General features: G+C 46.1%; 1 protein-coding gene across 1 annotated transcript in view; it reads right to left on the reverse strand.

Moving 5' to 3' along the window:
• Positions 1-1,685: 1,685 nt before the first annotated feature.
• The window catches only part of lamb4 (laminin, beta 4), a 53,801-nt gene continuing 38,467 nt past the window's right edge, over positions 1,686-17,019 (reverse strand). The window contains 8 exon segments of the mRNA XM_054619712.1: positions 1,686-1,825; positions 1,935-2,088; positions 3,097-3,267; positions 3,367-3,502; positions 3,975-4,173; positions 4,763-4,907; positions 12,232-12,429; positions 12,562-12,764. Of these exon segments, the coding sequence (XP_054475687.1) occupies positions 1,686-1,825; positions 1,935-2,088; positions 3,097-3,267; positions 3,367-3,502; positions 3,975-4,173; positions 4,763-4,907; positions 12,232-12,429; positions 12,562-12,764 (1,346 nt within the window).

The raw sequence follows: 17,019 nt of genomic DNA on the forward strand, positions 1-17,019 counted from the left end.
GTTAGGGCTGGTTCAGGTTTATAGTTAGGGCTGGTTCAGGTCTATAGTTAGGACTGGTTCAGGTTTATAGTTAGGACTGGTTCAGGTTTATAGTTAGGGCTGGTTCAGGTTTATAGTTAGGGCTGGTTCAGGTCTATAGTTAGGACTGGTTCAGGTCTAGGGCTGGTTCAGGTTTATAGTTAGGGCTGGTTCAGGTTTATAGTTAGGGCTGGTTCAGGTCTATAGTTAGGACTGGTTCAGGTCTATAGTTAGGACTGGATCAGACTGGATCAGGCTTATAGTTAGGGCTGGTTCAGGTCTATAGTTAGGACTGGTTCAGGTCTATACTTAGGACTGGATCAGGTTTATAGTTAGGCTGGTTTCAGTTAGAGCTGGTTCAGGTTCGCCTTGGTCCAGCCCCTAGATATGCTGCTATAGGCCTAGACAGCCGGGGGACTACCTAGGATACACTGAGCTCCTCTCTCCTCTTCTCTCCCTCCTTCTTTATGTATTAATCTCCTATTTATGCACATTACTGATTTTGCTTCTTCCCCGGAGTCCTTGTGCTTTCTCGCCTCGCAGGTTCCCAGGAATCGGGGTTATATTTGCATCCTGCTACGGCCCTGCTGACACCGACTGCTACCACCATTATTATTACTAGTCACATTACTATTACTATTACCTGTACCATTAAGCATTTTAGCTTTACTTCCACCCTGAAGTGCTTTCTCGCTCTGCAGGCTTCCATGAATCGTTGTGGTACCTGGACCGTAGTCGTGCCTCCTGCTGTGAGCCGACTGACACCCACTGCTACTTCGATTATTATTATTAATCACATTACTATCCCTATTTCATAATTATAATTCTACTATAATAATTGCTACTGTTATTATAAGTAATCTTATTATATGAATCATTTATGTCATATACATTGAATGTGTTGTATCTCTGTTATGCTGTTCATTCTGTACACATGACATCTATTGCATTCTGTCCATCCTGGGAGAAGGATCCCTCCTCTGTCGTTCTCCCAGAGGTTTCTTCCTTTTTTCTCCCTGTTAAAGGTTTTTTTTGTAGGTGTACTGCAGTGATGTACCGGTATATTGCAGCGATGAACAGGTGTACTGCGGTGATGAACAGGTGTGCTGCAGTACAATGAGACATCACTGTTGGTTACACCTGTGAGCTAGGTGATTCTGTGGTCAGACGTGAAACAGGTTTGACACTTTTAACCAACAGAAGAAAAAGCGCTGCGGTTCTCTTCCTCTTCCATGTACTGTCAATAAAAGAAATATAGAAAAACACCTTGCTGGTCCTTTAAAGCTTCACATGTCTGAAACTTTGGTAGTACTGGTTTGTGAACCTGTAGAACTGAGTAGTATTTATGAAGACATGTGTTTTAGTATGTAGTAAACAGAAGTATTTATGAAGACTTGTATTTGAGTATGTAGTAGACAGAAGTATTTATGAAGACCTGTTTTGAGTATGTAGTAGACAGAAGTATTTATGAAGACCTGTGTTTTAGTATGTAGTAGTCAGTAGTATTTATGAAGATCTGCGTTTAAGTTTGTAGTAGTCAGTGGTATTTATGAGAACCTGTGTTTGAGTATGTAGTAGTCAGTAGTATTTATGAGGTACAGTAATTCATTATGTAGTATTCAGTAGTCATGGTTTACAGTATTACAGTATGTAGTAGTCAGTAGTATTTATGAAGTACAGATGGCGTATCCTTCAGCTCGTTTGGAGATTTCCTGTCTAATTGAATCCACAGTTTCTAACAACATGGAGACCTCAGCTGCTTTGGCCTCTTTATTCTTGATCAGCAGCTGGATCTTCTCCTCCAGATCTGACAACACACAGTACAATCATGTTACAGGAATACTGCAGTAGTACTCCTGTTCCTGTTGAATGCATGAGGTATGATGTCACAACACAAATTCGAGGTCTAATAATACCTTGTAGCTGTAGGAGTTTGTCCTCCACCTGATCCTTCATCTTCTTTGCCTCCTCCATCATCTTCCTCAGTCGTTCTCCAGCTTCACCTTCAACTGTCTCATTGGACTTTTTCTGGTTCAGGAGCTCAAAGAGCCTCATCACATCATCCAGCTCCTGGTACACAGACAGAGGTAGTGTTCAAAATCATACTGCATACTGCATGCGCTGCTCACAGTTTGCAGTACATACTGTATGCAGTATGCACTGCAAACTGTATACTAGATCTTCAATCTGTACTGCATACTGCGTATTCAGACAATCTGTACTGCATACTGCGTATTCAGACAATATGTACTGCATACTGCATACTACATTTTCAATCTGTACTGCATACTGCGTACTGCATATCGTGTATTACAGTCAGTCATTTTAGCAGATACTATACTACTGACTTACAATCAGTAGTATATTACATATCATTCACCCATTCACACACTGATGACAGGCTACCATGCAAGGTGCCACCATCAGACTCTAACTAACATTCATGCAACATCCAGTCCACACCGACGGCAAGCCTTCAGGAGCAACTTGGGGTTAAGTGTCTTGCCCAAGGACACATCGACTGCCGAAGCCGGGTATCGAACCACCGACCCTCTGATTGGAGAACTACCTTGCTCTCCACTACGCCACCGCCGTATTTAAGCAGTCAGCAGTGTTCTTGGTTCTGTGTCAGTAGTCTTACTGGTTCTGTGTCAGTAGTCTTACTGGTTCTGTGTCAGCAGTCTTATTGGTTCTGTGTCAGTAGTCTTACTGGTTCTGTGTCAGCAGTCTTATTGGTTCTGTGTCAGTAGTCTTACTGGTTCTGTGTCAGCAGTCTTATTGGTTCTGTGTCAGTAGTCTTATTGGTTCTGTGTCAGCAGTCTTACTGGTTCTGTGTCAGTAGTCTTATTGGTTCTGTGTCAGCAGTCTTACTGGTTCTGTGTCAGTAGTCTTATTGGTTATGTGTCAGTAGTCTTACTGGTTCTGTGGTAGCAGTCTTACTGGTTCTGTGTCAGTAGTCTTACTGGTTATGTGGTAGCAGTCTTACTGGTTCTGTGTCAGTAGTCTTACTGGTTCTGTGTCAGTAGTCTTACTGGTTATGTGGTAGCAGTCTTACTGGTTCTGTGTCAGTAGTCTTACTGGTTCTGTGTCAGTAGTCTGGTTTAAAGCAGAGTCTGCAGCCTCTCGGGCGTCTCTGGCCGCCTCTCTGTTCTGTTCAGTTTTCCTCCTCAGGGCTTCGATCTCGTCCTGCAGATCTTCAGGTCGACGATTCATCAGCTTTGTCTCGATGTCGTCTAGTTTTTTTTTCATCTGAAAAATGACAAACAACCTATTTAAAAACATCAACATCAGGCAGGGCTGAATCAAGGGAAAGATGTTTGAGACATTTGCACTATTTTTGATCTTTACGTCTTGGATTCGGTCTTTGGCGATGTCTTTGTGTTGGCTGCCTGTGTCCAGGTCGTCGTTGGCTTTATCCTGAGCTTCCTCTGCTTCATAAATATCTCTGCTGATCTCTGTCACATCAATGTTCTTTGTCTGCTCCCTGAACATAAGAAACAATAACAAGACAGCTTCAAAATACAACGATGTCTTCATGCACCCTGGTCTGATATCAGATCAGTGAGGTCACTCAGCCAATCACTAATCAATAATCCAGGAGGTCAAAACAAACCATTAGGCTTCATCTTCCAGGTAACTGACAGCTAGCAGAGCTTAAGTTTGGTGTTTTGGTTAAAGTTTAGAGTTCAGCTTAAGTGTTGTGTCTTAGACTTTTCCAGTCTTTTGTTTTGGTAAAAGATGGTGTTTTGGTTAACATGGGTTTAAGGAAGGTTTTGTGTGCTTGTTAAAGTTTGATGTTTTAGTTAAGATTTTGTGTTCTACTTAAAGCTGGTTGAATTTTCATGTTGAAGTTAGTTAGTTGGTTGGTTAGTTAGTTAGTCATGGTCCCTGTTTTCACAAAGTCAACAGATGTGAAATGTTAAGCCAAGGGTAATTTCATGCTTTCAGAAACTGACTTGAGTTCCTTAGCTTTCTGCCGCAGGGTCTGGGCAGTCTTTGTGGGCTCCTCTAGGTTCTTGGGGGGGTTGTTCGTGTTGGACAGCAGATTATTGATGTCATTGATCATTGACCGGATCTGATTTGGTGATTTTGGCAGGTGGATGTCCAGAACAGCTTGGGCCATTTTCTTGATGTCCTCTGGAGGAACCATCTCATCTGTCAGGGAGGAAACCTGATTAATAATGTTTCAGGATCTCTTTATATGAACTTCCTTACATATCATATCATCAGGTGCATTAACTTGTTAAAAGGTTTGCAGTGTTTTATCTAAGATTTCTTGTGAGCAATGGATGAGGGAGCACTGATTTGTGAGTCAGCACTTTAAATAAAAAGAGGCTGGTTATGTTTTGAAATTTCTGAACAGCTTCAACAAAAATACATATAACATATAAAAGTTAGTAGTTGATGCAGAAAGACACTCACTTTATTGTGTTTTAAAGAAAACTGTTCAAATCTGCTGCTATAGGATGTGTTTTTTTTGACTCTCCTCTAGTTGAGTAAAGGAGGCTACTGATGCTTTACTTTAAGGAATAATTCTGTGTGTAATTCATGTTGGAGTCAATATATTTAGTTTCAGGAACAAAGATATTGTTCAAGTCATTATTTCCACAGAATTTATCTTTTCAAAGCTCTGATATATGACCTTGAGCTCAATAATACAGTCTCATCTGTAAACTGATCAACGTGCTGAACCACAGTCCTCCAGTTGAGGACTAGGTTCCTGCAGTATCACCTTAACACTGACCTATGAGGTAATCTTTGACTCGCTGGATGAGCTCCTTGGTTTTATTTTTCTCTCCCTTGAGAGAGTCTATGTTTTTGTTGATCCGGTCCTGGAGGTCTTTGGCCTGGTCTTTGGTGTCCTGAGCTTGCTGTTTGGCATCATTGATCTGACACAAAATACAGTTATTTATTTAACAGTGAAGCAATAAAGTTACCAGCAATCTGATAATGGGGCTCAGGCACCTCCACATGTATCTCAGTAGTTTGAAATAATGAGTAGACTTAAACTTTATTTAAATTGTCATATACATAAAGGTTCATGTATGAAATTTACCCTCTGCATTAATCATCCTAAGCAATAGTAGTACTAAATGGATTGTACTTGTATTGCGCTTTCCTGGTTTACAGACCACTCAAAGCGCTTTAACACTGCATGTCATCACTCACCCATTTATAAACTGATGGCAGGGGCCACCTGCCCATCAGGACACTAACTAGCATTCATACCCATTCATACACCACAGGCATAGCCTGCAGGAGCAATTTGGGGTTAACGGTCTTGCCTAAGGACACATCGACATGGACTAATGGAGCCGGGGATCGTTCCGCTGATCCTCCGATTGAAGGACAACCCTGCTCCACCACTGAGTCATAGTCGCCCCGAGTAGTGGGCTGCTGTTGAGCACCCGGGGAGCAACTTGGTGATCAGTGTCTTGCTCATGACATGTGAACAGTAGTAACAGGGGATCAAACTACCAACCCTGTGGTTAAAGGATGACCTGCTCTACCCTCTGAGTCATAACTAACCTCCCAAAGGGAGGCGTCCAGGAGAATCCTGATCAGATGCCTAAACCACCTCAGCTGGTCCTTTTCGACCTAAAGGAGCGGGGGCTTTACTCCAAGTTCCCTCTGGATGTCACAGTTCTGCCCCATATTCCCCTGTCAGTAGCTCCATACTCCCTGTCACTCTGTCTCACTCACCTAATTAGCTCACTCCGTTCACCTGCCAGCCACTCCCTGTCTCTGCCTCACACTCACCTCTCAGCCACTCCCTGCTCACAGCTCTGCCCCTTCTCCCCTGCCACTCTATCTCTCACCCACCTCATCAGCTCAATCATTCTCACCTGCCCACTCTGCTGCACCTACTCACCTCAGTAGTTAAACCCCAGTCACTCACTCACTTGTTGGCAGATCGTTCTCCGCACTATGCCAGACTTTCCCGCATTCATCTTCGGACTGATCCCTTGGTACCAACCTCGCCTGCCCTGGACTCTTCTGCCTCGTCTCTGCCCCGGTAAACGCATCAGCCTTCTGTCCCCGACCTCTGTCTGCCTGTTCCTGTGGCGGTTTTGTGTATTACCAGCTGGAGTTACCTGTGAGTCTGCTCACGCCCGGTTTCCTTCTGTTTGTACTGTCCTGAATAAAGACTTATTCCAACTAGTCCTCGTGTCTGTCAAACTGCATCTGGGTCCTTTGTACACCCGTTACACTGGATGTCTGAGCTCCTCACCTTACCTCTACAGATGAGTCCAGACCCCCTACAATGGATGCTTGTACCCCCAACCTTGTTCTTTAGGTCACTACCCAAAGCTCATGACTATAGGTGAGGGTAAAAATGTTGATGAACTGGTAAATCCAGAGCTCTGCTTTCCGGCTCAGCTCCCGCTTCACCACAGTGGTCCAGTACAAAGTCTTCATTAGTGTAGACAGAGCACCACACAGCCTGTCGGTCTCACATTACATTTTACCCTCACTTGTGAACAAGATCACAAGATACATGAGCTCTTTTGCACGTGGCAACCAGTCACTCCAAGCCCAGAGGAAGCAATCCACCGCAGAGAACCAGGGCATCAGCCTCTCATCCTAACCACAGAAACATATCATCAAAAGCAGAGACGCAAGTCGGACACTTTCTGGGTAAATCGCTGTGCTTGTCACAGTCACTTTTTACCCAGCTGACGATCACAATTGAGGAGGGGCGGGACAATTACCACAAAGACCAACTGTCACGTTGTACATTTAGGCTACAAGTGCTGAATAACAGCAACAAAGGAGGGGAAATGAATATGTTTCATTATAAATCAAGATTATTTTTAATATAGCACCAAAATCAGGATAATTAAGTAATCTGCCCCAAAAAAATATTAATTGATGCAATTAATAATACTGCAACTCGCTTTATGGAGCCAATCATTATCGCTGCGGATGAAATTCCTTCAACATGACAGCTTTATCCTCAATCCAGGGCCTGAGGGAACAAAAAGCAAAAAACTGCAAAAGTAAAACAATAAATTCACATCAACAAAACCAACAGTATTCGCAGATTCATCATCTTTATCAACGTATCATTCTATCAGCCTCCACAACAACAGGGCAGTTGGAACTCGATTACAAATCTCCCTGTAGAGTCCAACAAAAATACTTTATCATTGTGAAGGAATTTTCGGTTTAGACTCAACAGGCTGGCGCCTGGTTGGAGACGCTGGATAAGAGAGACTGTACAGAGGCTATGTTGTTGCTAGCACAGCAACGGTAGATGTATTTCCTTGTTTAGATCCTATATCCAATAGAATCCTCACACATGCCAGGCTGTTGTAGAACTAACCCTATTTGGATTTGGATTTCTCTCTGGTGACTTTAACCATGCCCCTCCGTCCTCCACTCGGCCCACACTCACACAATACGTCACATGCCACAGCAGAGACAATAAAACACTGGATCTCTTCTATGCCAACACCAAAGAGGCATACACATCATCACCTTTCCCTCCCCTGGGAAGATCTGACCACAACCTGGTGCACCTCCTGCCTGTGTACAAACCTCTACACAGGCAGCCAGCTGTGACCCGCACAGTCAAACGATGGTCCGATGAAGCCGAGGAGGCTCTGAAGGACTGTTTTGAGTCAACTGTGTGGGAAGTATTCAGTGATGCCCATGGGGAGGACATCGACAGTCTCACAGACTGCATAACGGACTACATAAACTTTTGTGTAGAGAACACCGTACCCACCAGGACTGTACAGTGTTTTTCCAACAGCAAACCATGGATCACTCCTGAGATAAAGACCCGCCGCAAGGAGAAGAAGAGGGTTTTTAGATCAGGAAACAAGGAGGAGCTGAGGACTGTGCAGAGGGAGCTGAGGAGGAAGATCAGGGAAGGGAAAAATGTCTACAGGACGAAGATGGAGGATCAGCTGCAGCAGAACAACATCAGCGGAGTCTGGAAGAGCCTCAAGGCCATGTCTGGCCACAAGGGGCCCAACCAACAGCCTGTGGGGGACCAACAGTGGGTGAATGATCTGAACTCATTCTTTAACAGATTTGATCAGCCACCCACCCCTCCCCCCATCCAGACCCCCTGCTGCTGCAACCCCCATCGTCTGCATCCCCTGTAGATTGCCCCTCTTCCTCCACCCCCTTTTCCAAAACACTCGGCTCCCCTCCACACTCCTCAAACACTGCACTCCACCAGCACCCCACCCCCACTCCAACAACCTACAGCACACCCACCCCCCTCCACCCCCAACTTGCCCTTCACAAATAACCAGGTGAGAAAAGAACTGAAGAAGATAAAGGTGAGAAAGGCCGGGGGTCCAGACGGCATCAGCTCAAGGCTCCTCAAATCCTGCGCAGACCAGCTGTGCAGGATAGTGGAACACGTCTTCAACTTGAGCTTGAAGCTGGGGAGGGTACCACAGCTAAGGGTGACATCCTGCGTGGTACCAGTACCAAAGACCCCACGGCTCAAGGACTTCAACAGCTTCAGGCCGGTGGCTTAAGCATCCCACCTGATGAAGACCCTGGAGAGGCTGGTCCTTGTGCACCTCCGCCCCCTGGTGACCTCATCTTTGGACCCACTTCAGTTTGCCTACCAACCTGGCATCGGGGGGATGACGCTGTCATCTACCTGCTACAAAGATGCCTCTCTCACCTGGAAAAGGCTGGAAGCACTGTGAGAGTCATGTTCTTCGACTTCTCCAGTGCCTTCAACACCATCCAGCCTTTGCTTCTGAGGGACAAGCTGGAGCAGACCGGGGTGGACCACCACCTCACTGCATGGATACTGGACTACCTCACCAACCGTCCACAGTATGTGAGGTTAAGGGAGTGTGAGTCAGATCGGGTGTCCTGCAGCACAGGGGCCCCACAACGAACCGTTCTGGCTCCATTCCTCTTCTCCATCTACACATCGGACTTCAAATACAACTCTGCTACCTGCCACCTGCAAAAGTTCTCTGATGACTCTGCAATTGTCTGCCTCATCTCCGCCGGTGATGAGAGGGAATACAGAGAACTGAACCAGGACTTCATAGGATGGTGCCGGCGGAACCGCCTCCAGATCAACTCTGGTAAAACCAAAGAGCTGGTGGTGGATTTCCGCCGGGGTAAACACTGTCCTCCAGAACCAGTGAACATCCAGGGACAGGACATTGAGATTGTAAAATACCTGGGTGTTCACTTGAACAATAAACTGGACTAATCACACAAATGTACTTTATAAAAAGGGTCAGAGCAGACTGTATCTGCTGAGGAGACTTTTTTTCTTCTTTTGGAGTGCAGGGAGCACTCCTGAGGACCTTTTTCGACTCTGTGGTGGCATCAGCCATTTTTTATGCAGTGGTCTGCTGGGGCAGCAGCATCTCGACAGCTGACAGGAAGAGACTGAACAAGCTTGTCAGGAAGGCCAGCAGTGTGCTGGGGTGTCCACTGGATACGGTGGAGGTGGTGGGAGACAGGAGGATGATGGCCAAGCTGTCATCCCTGATGAACAACACCTCTCACCCCATGCAGGACACCCTGGCAGCTCTGTGCAGCTCCTTCAGCCACCGGCTGCTTCACCCCTGGTGGTGAAGGAGAGGTACTGCAGGTCTTTCCTTCCTGCTGCTGTCAGGCTGCACAACCAGCTCTGCTCCCAGTAGACCACATGACACTAATACACTGTGCAATACAAATACACTGTGCAATAGTTATTCTGTCTGTATATATAATATTTCAGTTATTGTGGATTCTTTACTGTTTTTATTGCTTATTTGCTTATTTATAATACCTGTTCTGATCTTGTTTTTTTACTATGTCTCTTGTTTGCACTCTACCCTATGCTGCTGTAAATCCTGTAAATTTCCCCGCTGCGGAACTAATAAAGGATTATCTTATCTTATATAATGGAACTAAGCTGGACTGGGGAAGGTTAAATACTGTGCTCAAAGACACCATCTTCAGAATTGGGTAGCAGTACGCTGTGATTCACACGTGGTGTTTTTCCCTGTTCTCCTCGATCGAGAAACAATAAATGTTACTGCTTAAGACATCCGGGTCTGCCGAAACTTCTTCTGTCTCGAAGGAACTAGCTCTAAGATTTCCACCACAATCATCACATATCATTAACAATTATCTTTTAGCCCCCACCTGTCAGTGGATCACTAACTTCCTGACAGACAGGACCCAGCAGGTGAGGCTGGGAAAAATCACATCCAGCACCTGGACTATCAGCACCGGCGCCCCCCAGGGATGTGTGCTCTCCCCACTGCTCTTCTCCCTCTACACCAACGACTGCACCTCAGGAGATCCAGCTGTTAAACTCCTGAAGTTCACAGACGACACAACGATCATCGGCCTCATCTGGGACGGTGATGAGTCTGCGTACAGACGGGAGGTTGATCAGCTGGACCTCTGGTGTGGTCAGAACAACCTGGAGCTGAACAACCTCAAAACTGTGGAGATGACAGTGGACTTTAGGAGAAGCCTTCCAACACTGCCCCCCCTCACCATACTCAACAGCACTGTGTCGGCTGTGGAGTCCTTCAAGTTTCTGGGATCCACAATATCTCAGGAACTAAAGTCGGCCTCCAACATCGCCACCATCAGGAAAAAGGCCCAGCAAATAAAAAAAATGCAATGAAATAAAAATGTAAAACCGTCAATGTTCCTCGTTAATGTTCATATAGTCAGACACTATGTAGCAAAACCTGTCCTATTTGCATAGTCTTTTTAAAATCAATTTTAGTTGTTTAATGTCCAATGACTGCAAACTATTCCGTATTTTGGTGTAGTGGGGGGACAACCTGAGGAGACATAGTGACAAGCTTCTGCTGACCCGGCTTCTTCCTCAGCATCTCCCCACGAGATAAGGGTTCGGGTTGGACACAGTGATGTGATGCATTCGTTCACAGGTCGGTGTGGCTTTTAAACACGAGGTCTTTTGAGTTCCATCTTCCAGGAGATAGCCTACGAGTACTTCAGCGGCACTTCAACTGCTGTACAATCAAACATTCAGAGCCAGTTGATCTTAAAAATGTAATCAATTAATAATAATACATTTCAAAGCACTTTAAGTACGTTTAAGTCTCATGAGCTACTCCTATAAATGTACTATAACTTTAACTGATCAAACTGTCATGATGTGATGCAATTCAAAATTGAAATTGATTAATAATATGTATAATTTATATTCAGCTGTGTGAGTCATTTAAACTGATCAAATATGACTAAACAAAGTGAAACAAAATGATGGATGCCTTTTAGTTATGGAGTTACTTGTGGAATGTTTCAGCTCTAGATTGCATAAGGAACGTCTGTTTCTGTTTCCACACTGTCCCTTCCTGGTGCACTGCTGACCTCCATTCAGACAGTAATGGTTCATGTGGAAATAAACCACACAGCCGTTCAACAGTCCAAGATGATAGAAATTGATTTAAAACATTTTTAGAAGTTGTGGAAAAGTCTGCTTTTATCAGTGGTCCAACTCCTACACATCCAAACCTTTTTAAGACTGATGGTATCCATTACAACAAATTGGGAAGTCACATGCTGGCAGCTAATCTGCAGCCCACTGTGCTATCCTGTCTATGTGACTATTAACTCTGCCTTTACCATGATAAATGTCTTCAAACACCTTTTTAAAGTGCTATATAAATGAATGTATCATAATAATAATTATTATTATAACTATTATGAAAATGTTATTACTTAAATAAACTCTATTCAATTACTTCTCGTTTTTGATCAACTAACTAACTTGTGATCGCTTGCCTACATTACAACTGATTGTAATTCCCTACTAAAAGCACTAGACAATTATCCTGTTAATACTGCTGATATAGATATAGTATTGTATTATCTGCATACATATCTGCTTTTGTTTGATTGAGAACAGGAGGACGATCATTTGTGAATTGGGAGAAAAGTAATGGCCCCAAACAGCTCACTTGTGGTACACCAAGACATGTATAAATATGAAGTAACAACTACTCATTTTAAAGAACTAGTTTGAGAGGTGCAACCCACTTTAATTAGTCAATCTTGATTTAATAAACACTAACTTATCTCTGGTCAAATTTAACCCCTTGTTATAATGTTACTGTTGTCTCAGGCATTAAAAGACATCCTTCAAATTAAAAGCTGGGTTATCTGGACCCTCTTAAAACCCAATGAGGTGTACTAGACCTCTAGTCTGTTCCAGTTCCAGCACCAGTCCTCCCAGTGTAAACCTGCCTTGTTCTTGGACTCCTGCAGACTGAATGGGAGAGTGATGAGTTGCTGCTTCACTCTCTCTGCTGTCTCTGAAGTTTTCTGACTGACTGGAATGACTCCGTCACAGTTTGGACCTCCACATTTCCTTTTTCCCGAATCCAGACCACACAGAGCTCCACCACATCCTGAACAGTCCTCCAGACCTGGTCCTCCACAGATCTGCATCAGACCATAACACAATGGTGAAAGTTCACAAAGAGGCTCATTCACCTGACTCACCATTATTAGCTGACGCTGCTGCACACAGCACACAGCAACTTCATACAGTAGTATCTGCAGGTTAGTACTCACCACTCGGTTGAGCTTGAGCACGCTTAGCTCTTGGACCTTCTTCTCCAGCGACGCCATGTCTCCTCTGCTGCTGCACATGCTCAGTTTATGTTTGGCTTCCTGTCTGGTGTCCATGGAGTCCTCCAGAGCTTTGTTGGCATTTCTCAGTCTCTTCTCGCCCAACATGAAGGCTTCATGAAGCTTTTTGATTTCATTCAGCAGCTCTACAACATGATCAGAGCACAGTTGTGAAAACGCATTGTAAAAGAAAAAAGCAGGTTTATTGGTACTTCCTCATTTCTATTTAAACTATCGGTATTTGAAGTTATCAGTTGGAAATTAAATTTGTTTTTGAAGAAAGACAGAAATTGTTCACAGGAAGAGGGTTCATTATTGTTGCTATGGTGTTGGACAAACAGGAGGGTTCTTGATAAGTGGACATTGGTTCTTTCAGAATTTAATATAAAACCACCAGACTGTCCTTTTCCATTCCCACCTCAACTTGTCTGCGTTTCCTCTTAATTCTGACTGTTATTTAGCCAAGGCAGGTATGAAATCAAGTAAGACTTCACATTTAAGACTTCGTATTGTTGAAGTTATTAAGAGGAGGTCCTCTCCACCTGCTTGTCAATTGCTTGGAACAAGCTCATCCAGATGACGGACAACAGAGGTGTTTAACAATGGGATGATGGAATCACAGGCAGCCACATCTTCAATGGAAAGGAGCTTTTTCAGCACATTTAAGTCGACAAACACCTCCTTATGGACAGCGGGTGTGCAGGATATCTGTTTGGACCCTGAATTGCCTCCATTTCAAATAGTCTAGTAAACCACCCTGTCACCTAAGTGCAGACGGCATAACGAAGCAAACAAGGTTCGTGGTGAGTAACGATCTGATCACATTCACTGATTGTGGGTAAAATTCTAATCTATAACACAATAATATACAGTGGGTACGGAAAGTATTCAGACCCCTTTAAATTTTTCACCCTTTGTTTCATTGCAGCCATTTGCTAAAATCGAAAAAGTTCATTTTTTTTCGCATTAATGTACACTCAGCAACCCATCTTGACAGAAAAAAACAGAAATGTAGAAATTTTTGCTAATTTATTAAAAAGAAAAACTGAAATATCACATGGTCATAAGTATTCAGACCCTTTGCTCAGTATTGAGTAGAAGCACCCTTTTGAGCTAGTACAGCCATGAGTCTTCTTGGGAATGATGCAACAAGTTTCTCACACCTGGATTTGGGGATCCTCTGCCATTCTTCCTTGCAGATCCTCTCCAGTTCTGTCAGGTTGGATGGTGAACGTTGGTGGACAGCCATTTTCAGGTCTCTCCAGAGATGCTCAATTGGGTTTAGGTCAGGGCTCTGGCTGGGCCAGTCAAGAATGGTCACAGACTTGTTCCGAAGCCACTCCTTTGTTATTTTAGCTGTGTGCTTCGGGTCATTGTCTTGTTGGAAGGTGAACCTTCGGCCCAGTCTGAGGTCCTGAGCACTCTGGAGGAGGTTTTCTTCCAGGATATCTCTGTACTTGGCCGCATTCATCTTTTCTTCAATTGCAACCAGTCGTCCTGTCCCTGCAGCTGAAAAACACCCCCATAGCATGATGCTGCCACCACCATGTTTCACTGTTGGGATTGTATTGGGCAGGTGATGAGCAGTGCCTGGTTTTCTCCACACATACCGCTTAGAATTAACGCCAAAAAGTTCAATCTTGGTCTCATCAGACCAGAGAATCTTATTTCTCATAGTTTGGGAGTCCTCCATGTTTGGCAAACTCTATGCGGGCTTTCATATGTCTTGCACTGAGGAGAGGCTTCCGTCGGGCCACTCTGCCATAAAGCCCCGACTGGTGGAGGGCTGCAGTGATAGTTGACTTTGTGGAACTTTCTCCCATCTCCCTACTGCATCTCTGGAGCTCAGCCACAGTGATCTTTGGGTTCTTCTTTACCTCTCTCACCAAGGCTCTTCTCCCACGATTGCTCAGTTTGGCTGGACGGCCAGGTCTAGGAAGAGTTCTGGTCATCCCATACTTCTTCCATTTAAGGATTATGGAGGCCACTGTGCTCTTAGGAACCTTGAGTGCTGCAGAAATTCTTTTGTAACCTTGGCCAGATCTGTGCCTTGCCACAATTCTGTCTCTGAGCTCCTTGGGCAGTTCCTTCGACCTCATGATTCTCATTTGTTCTGACATGCACTGTGAGCTGTAAGGTCTTATATAGACAGGTGTGTGCCTTTCCTAATCAAGTCCAATCAGTTTAATTAAACACAGCTGGACTCCAATGACGTATGACTCCAATGTACGAGGCCCCGGGTTCAATCCCCGGCATCTCCACCACTCCTCCAATGAATCGCCACCTTATCGTGGTGGAGGGGTTTGTGTGCCCCAGTGATCCTGAGAGCTGTGTTGTCGGGGGCAATAGCTCCTGGTAGGGTCTCCCAAGGCAAAGTGGTCTCGGGGGAGGGGTCAGACTAAGAGCGATTCACCAAACCTCAATGAATCGGATGATACAAGGTTGTGGCACCTCGCCCGCAATAGGGAAATCGGGGCACCCTCCTGGAGCCAGACCTGGTAGGGGAGCTCGCCGGCGAGCGTCTGGTGGCCGGGCCCAGCCCGAAAAAGCTACATGGTGCCGCCACCCTGTGGGCCCACCACCCGCAGGGATAGGCATTGGGGTCGGGTGCAATGTGAGCTGGGCGGCAGGCTGGGGCGGAAACCTGGGCGTGCTGACCCCCGGCATCACAGACTAGCTCTAGGGACGTGGAATGTCACCTCTCTGGCGGGGAAGGAACCGGAGCTGGTGCGGGAGGTGGAACGCTACCAGCTAGATATAGTTGGGCTCACCTCCACGCATAGCACCGGTTCTGGAACCAAACTCCTGCCTTCTTGGAGTCCTTGGGTGGTGTTCTGGAAAGGGCGCCGACTGGGGACTCCATAGTTCTTCTGGGAGACTTCAACGCTCACGTGGGTAACGATGGAGAAACCTGGAGGGGTGTGATTGGGAGGAACGGCCTGCCCGATCTGAACCCGAGTGGTGCTTTGTTGTTGGACTTCTGTGCTAGTCATGGACTGTCCATAACAAACACCATGTTTGAGCATGGGGAGGTTCATAAGTGTACTTGGTACCAGAACACCCTAGGCCAAAGGTCTATGATCGACTTTGTAGTTGTGTCATCAGACCTGCGGCCGTATGTCTTGGACACTCGGGTGAAGAGAGGAGCAGAGCTGTCAACTGATCACCACCTGGTGGTGAGTTGGATCAGGTGGCGGGGGAGGCTGCCGGACAGACCCGGTAAACCCAAACGTGTAGTGAGGGTGAACTGGGAACGTCTGGCTGAGGATCCTGTCCGCAAGGTCTTCAACTCCCACCTCCGGAACAATTTCTCGTGCATCCCGGGGAGGCTGGGGACATGGAATCCGAGTGGGCCATGTTCAAATCCTCCATTGTGGAAGCTGCTGCTAGGAGTTGTGGTCGGAAGGCGATCGGTGCCTGTCGTGGCGGCAATCCAAGAACCCGCTGGTGGACACCAGCGGTGAAGGAGGCCGTCAAGCTGAAGAAGGAGGCCTTTCGGGCTTGGTTGGCCGAGGGGTCTCCTGAATCAGCAGGCAGGTACCGGTTGGCCAGAAGGGCTGCAGCTGCGGCGGTTGCTGAGGCAAAACCCGGGTGTGGGAGGAGTTTGGCGAGGCCATGGAGAAGGACTTTCGAATGGCCTCAAGGAAGTTCTGGCAAACCGTGAGACGACTCAGAAAGGGGAAACAGGGCTTTTCTCAGGCTGTGCTCAGCAGTGGGGGAGAACTGCAGACCCGGACTGGGGATATTGTCGAGCGGTGGAAAGAACACTTTGAGGAACTCCTGAACCCGACCAACACGTCCTCTGTGGAAGAGGCAGAGTCTGAAGACTCAGGGGAAGTCTCGTCCATATGCCTGGCGGAGGTCGTTGAGGTAGTTAAAAAGCTCTTCAGCGGCAAAGCGCCAGGAGTGGATGAGATTCGACCGGAGATGCTAAAGGCTCTGGACATTGTTGGGCTGTCTTGGTTGACATGTCTCTTCACTGTCGCGTGGAAGTCGGGTACAGTGCCTGTGGAGTGGCAGACCGGGGTGGTGGTTCCCATTTTCAAAAAGGGGGACCGGAGAGTGTGCTCCAATTATAGGGGTATCACACTGCTCAGCCTCCCCGGGAAAGTTTACTCCAGGGTGCTGGAAAGGAGGCTCCGTCCGATTGTCGAACCTCGGATTCAGGAGGAGCAATGCGGATTCCGTCCTGGACGTGGAACAGCGGACCAACTCTTTACCCTTGCAGGTCTGTTGGAGGGTGCATGGGAGTTTGCTCATCCAGTCTACATGTGTTTTGTGGACTTGGAGAAGGCCTTCGACCGTGTCCCTCGGGGAGTCCTGTGGGGGGTACTGTGGGAATATGGGGTACCTGGTTCGTTACTACGAGCCATTCGGTCCTTGTATGACCAAAGTGAGAGC

This window comes from Anoplopoma fimbria, chromosome 19 (assembly GCF_027596085.1).
Source record: "Anoplopoma fimbria isolate UVic2021 breed Golden Eagle Sablefish chromosome 19, Afim_UVic_2022, whole genome shotgun sequence".
Classification (NCBI taxonomy): Eukaryota; Metazoa; Chordata; class Actinopteri; order Perciformes; family Anoplopomatidae; genus Anoplopoma; species Anoplopoma fimbria.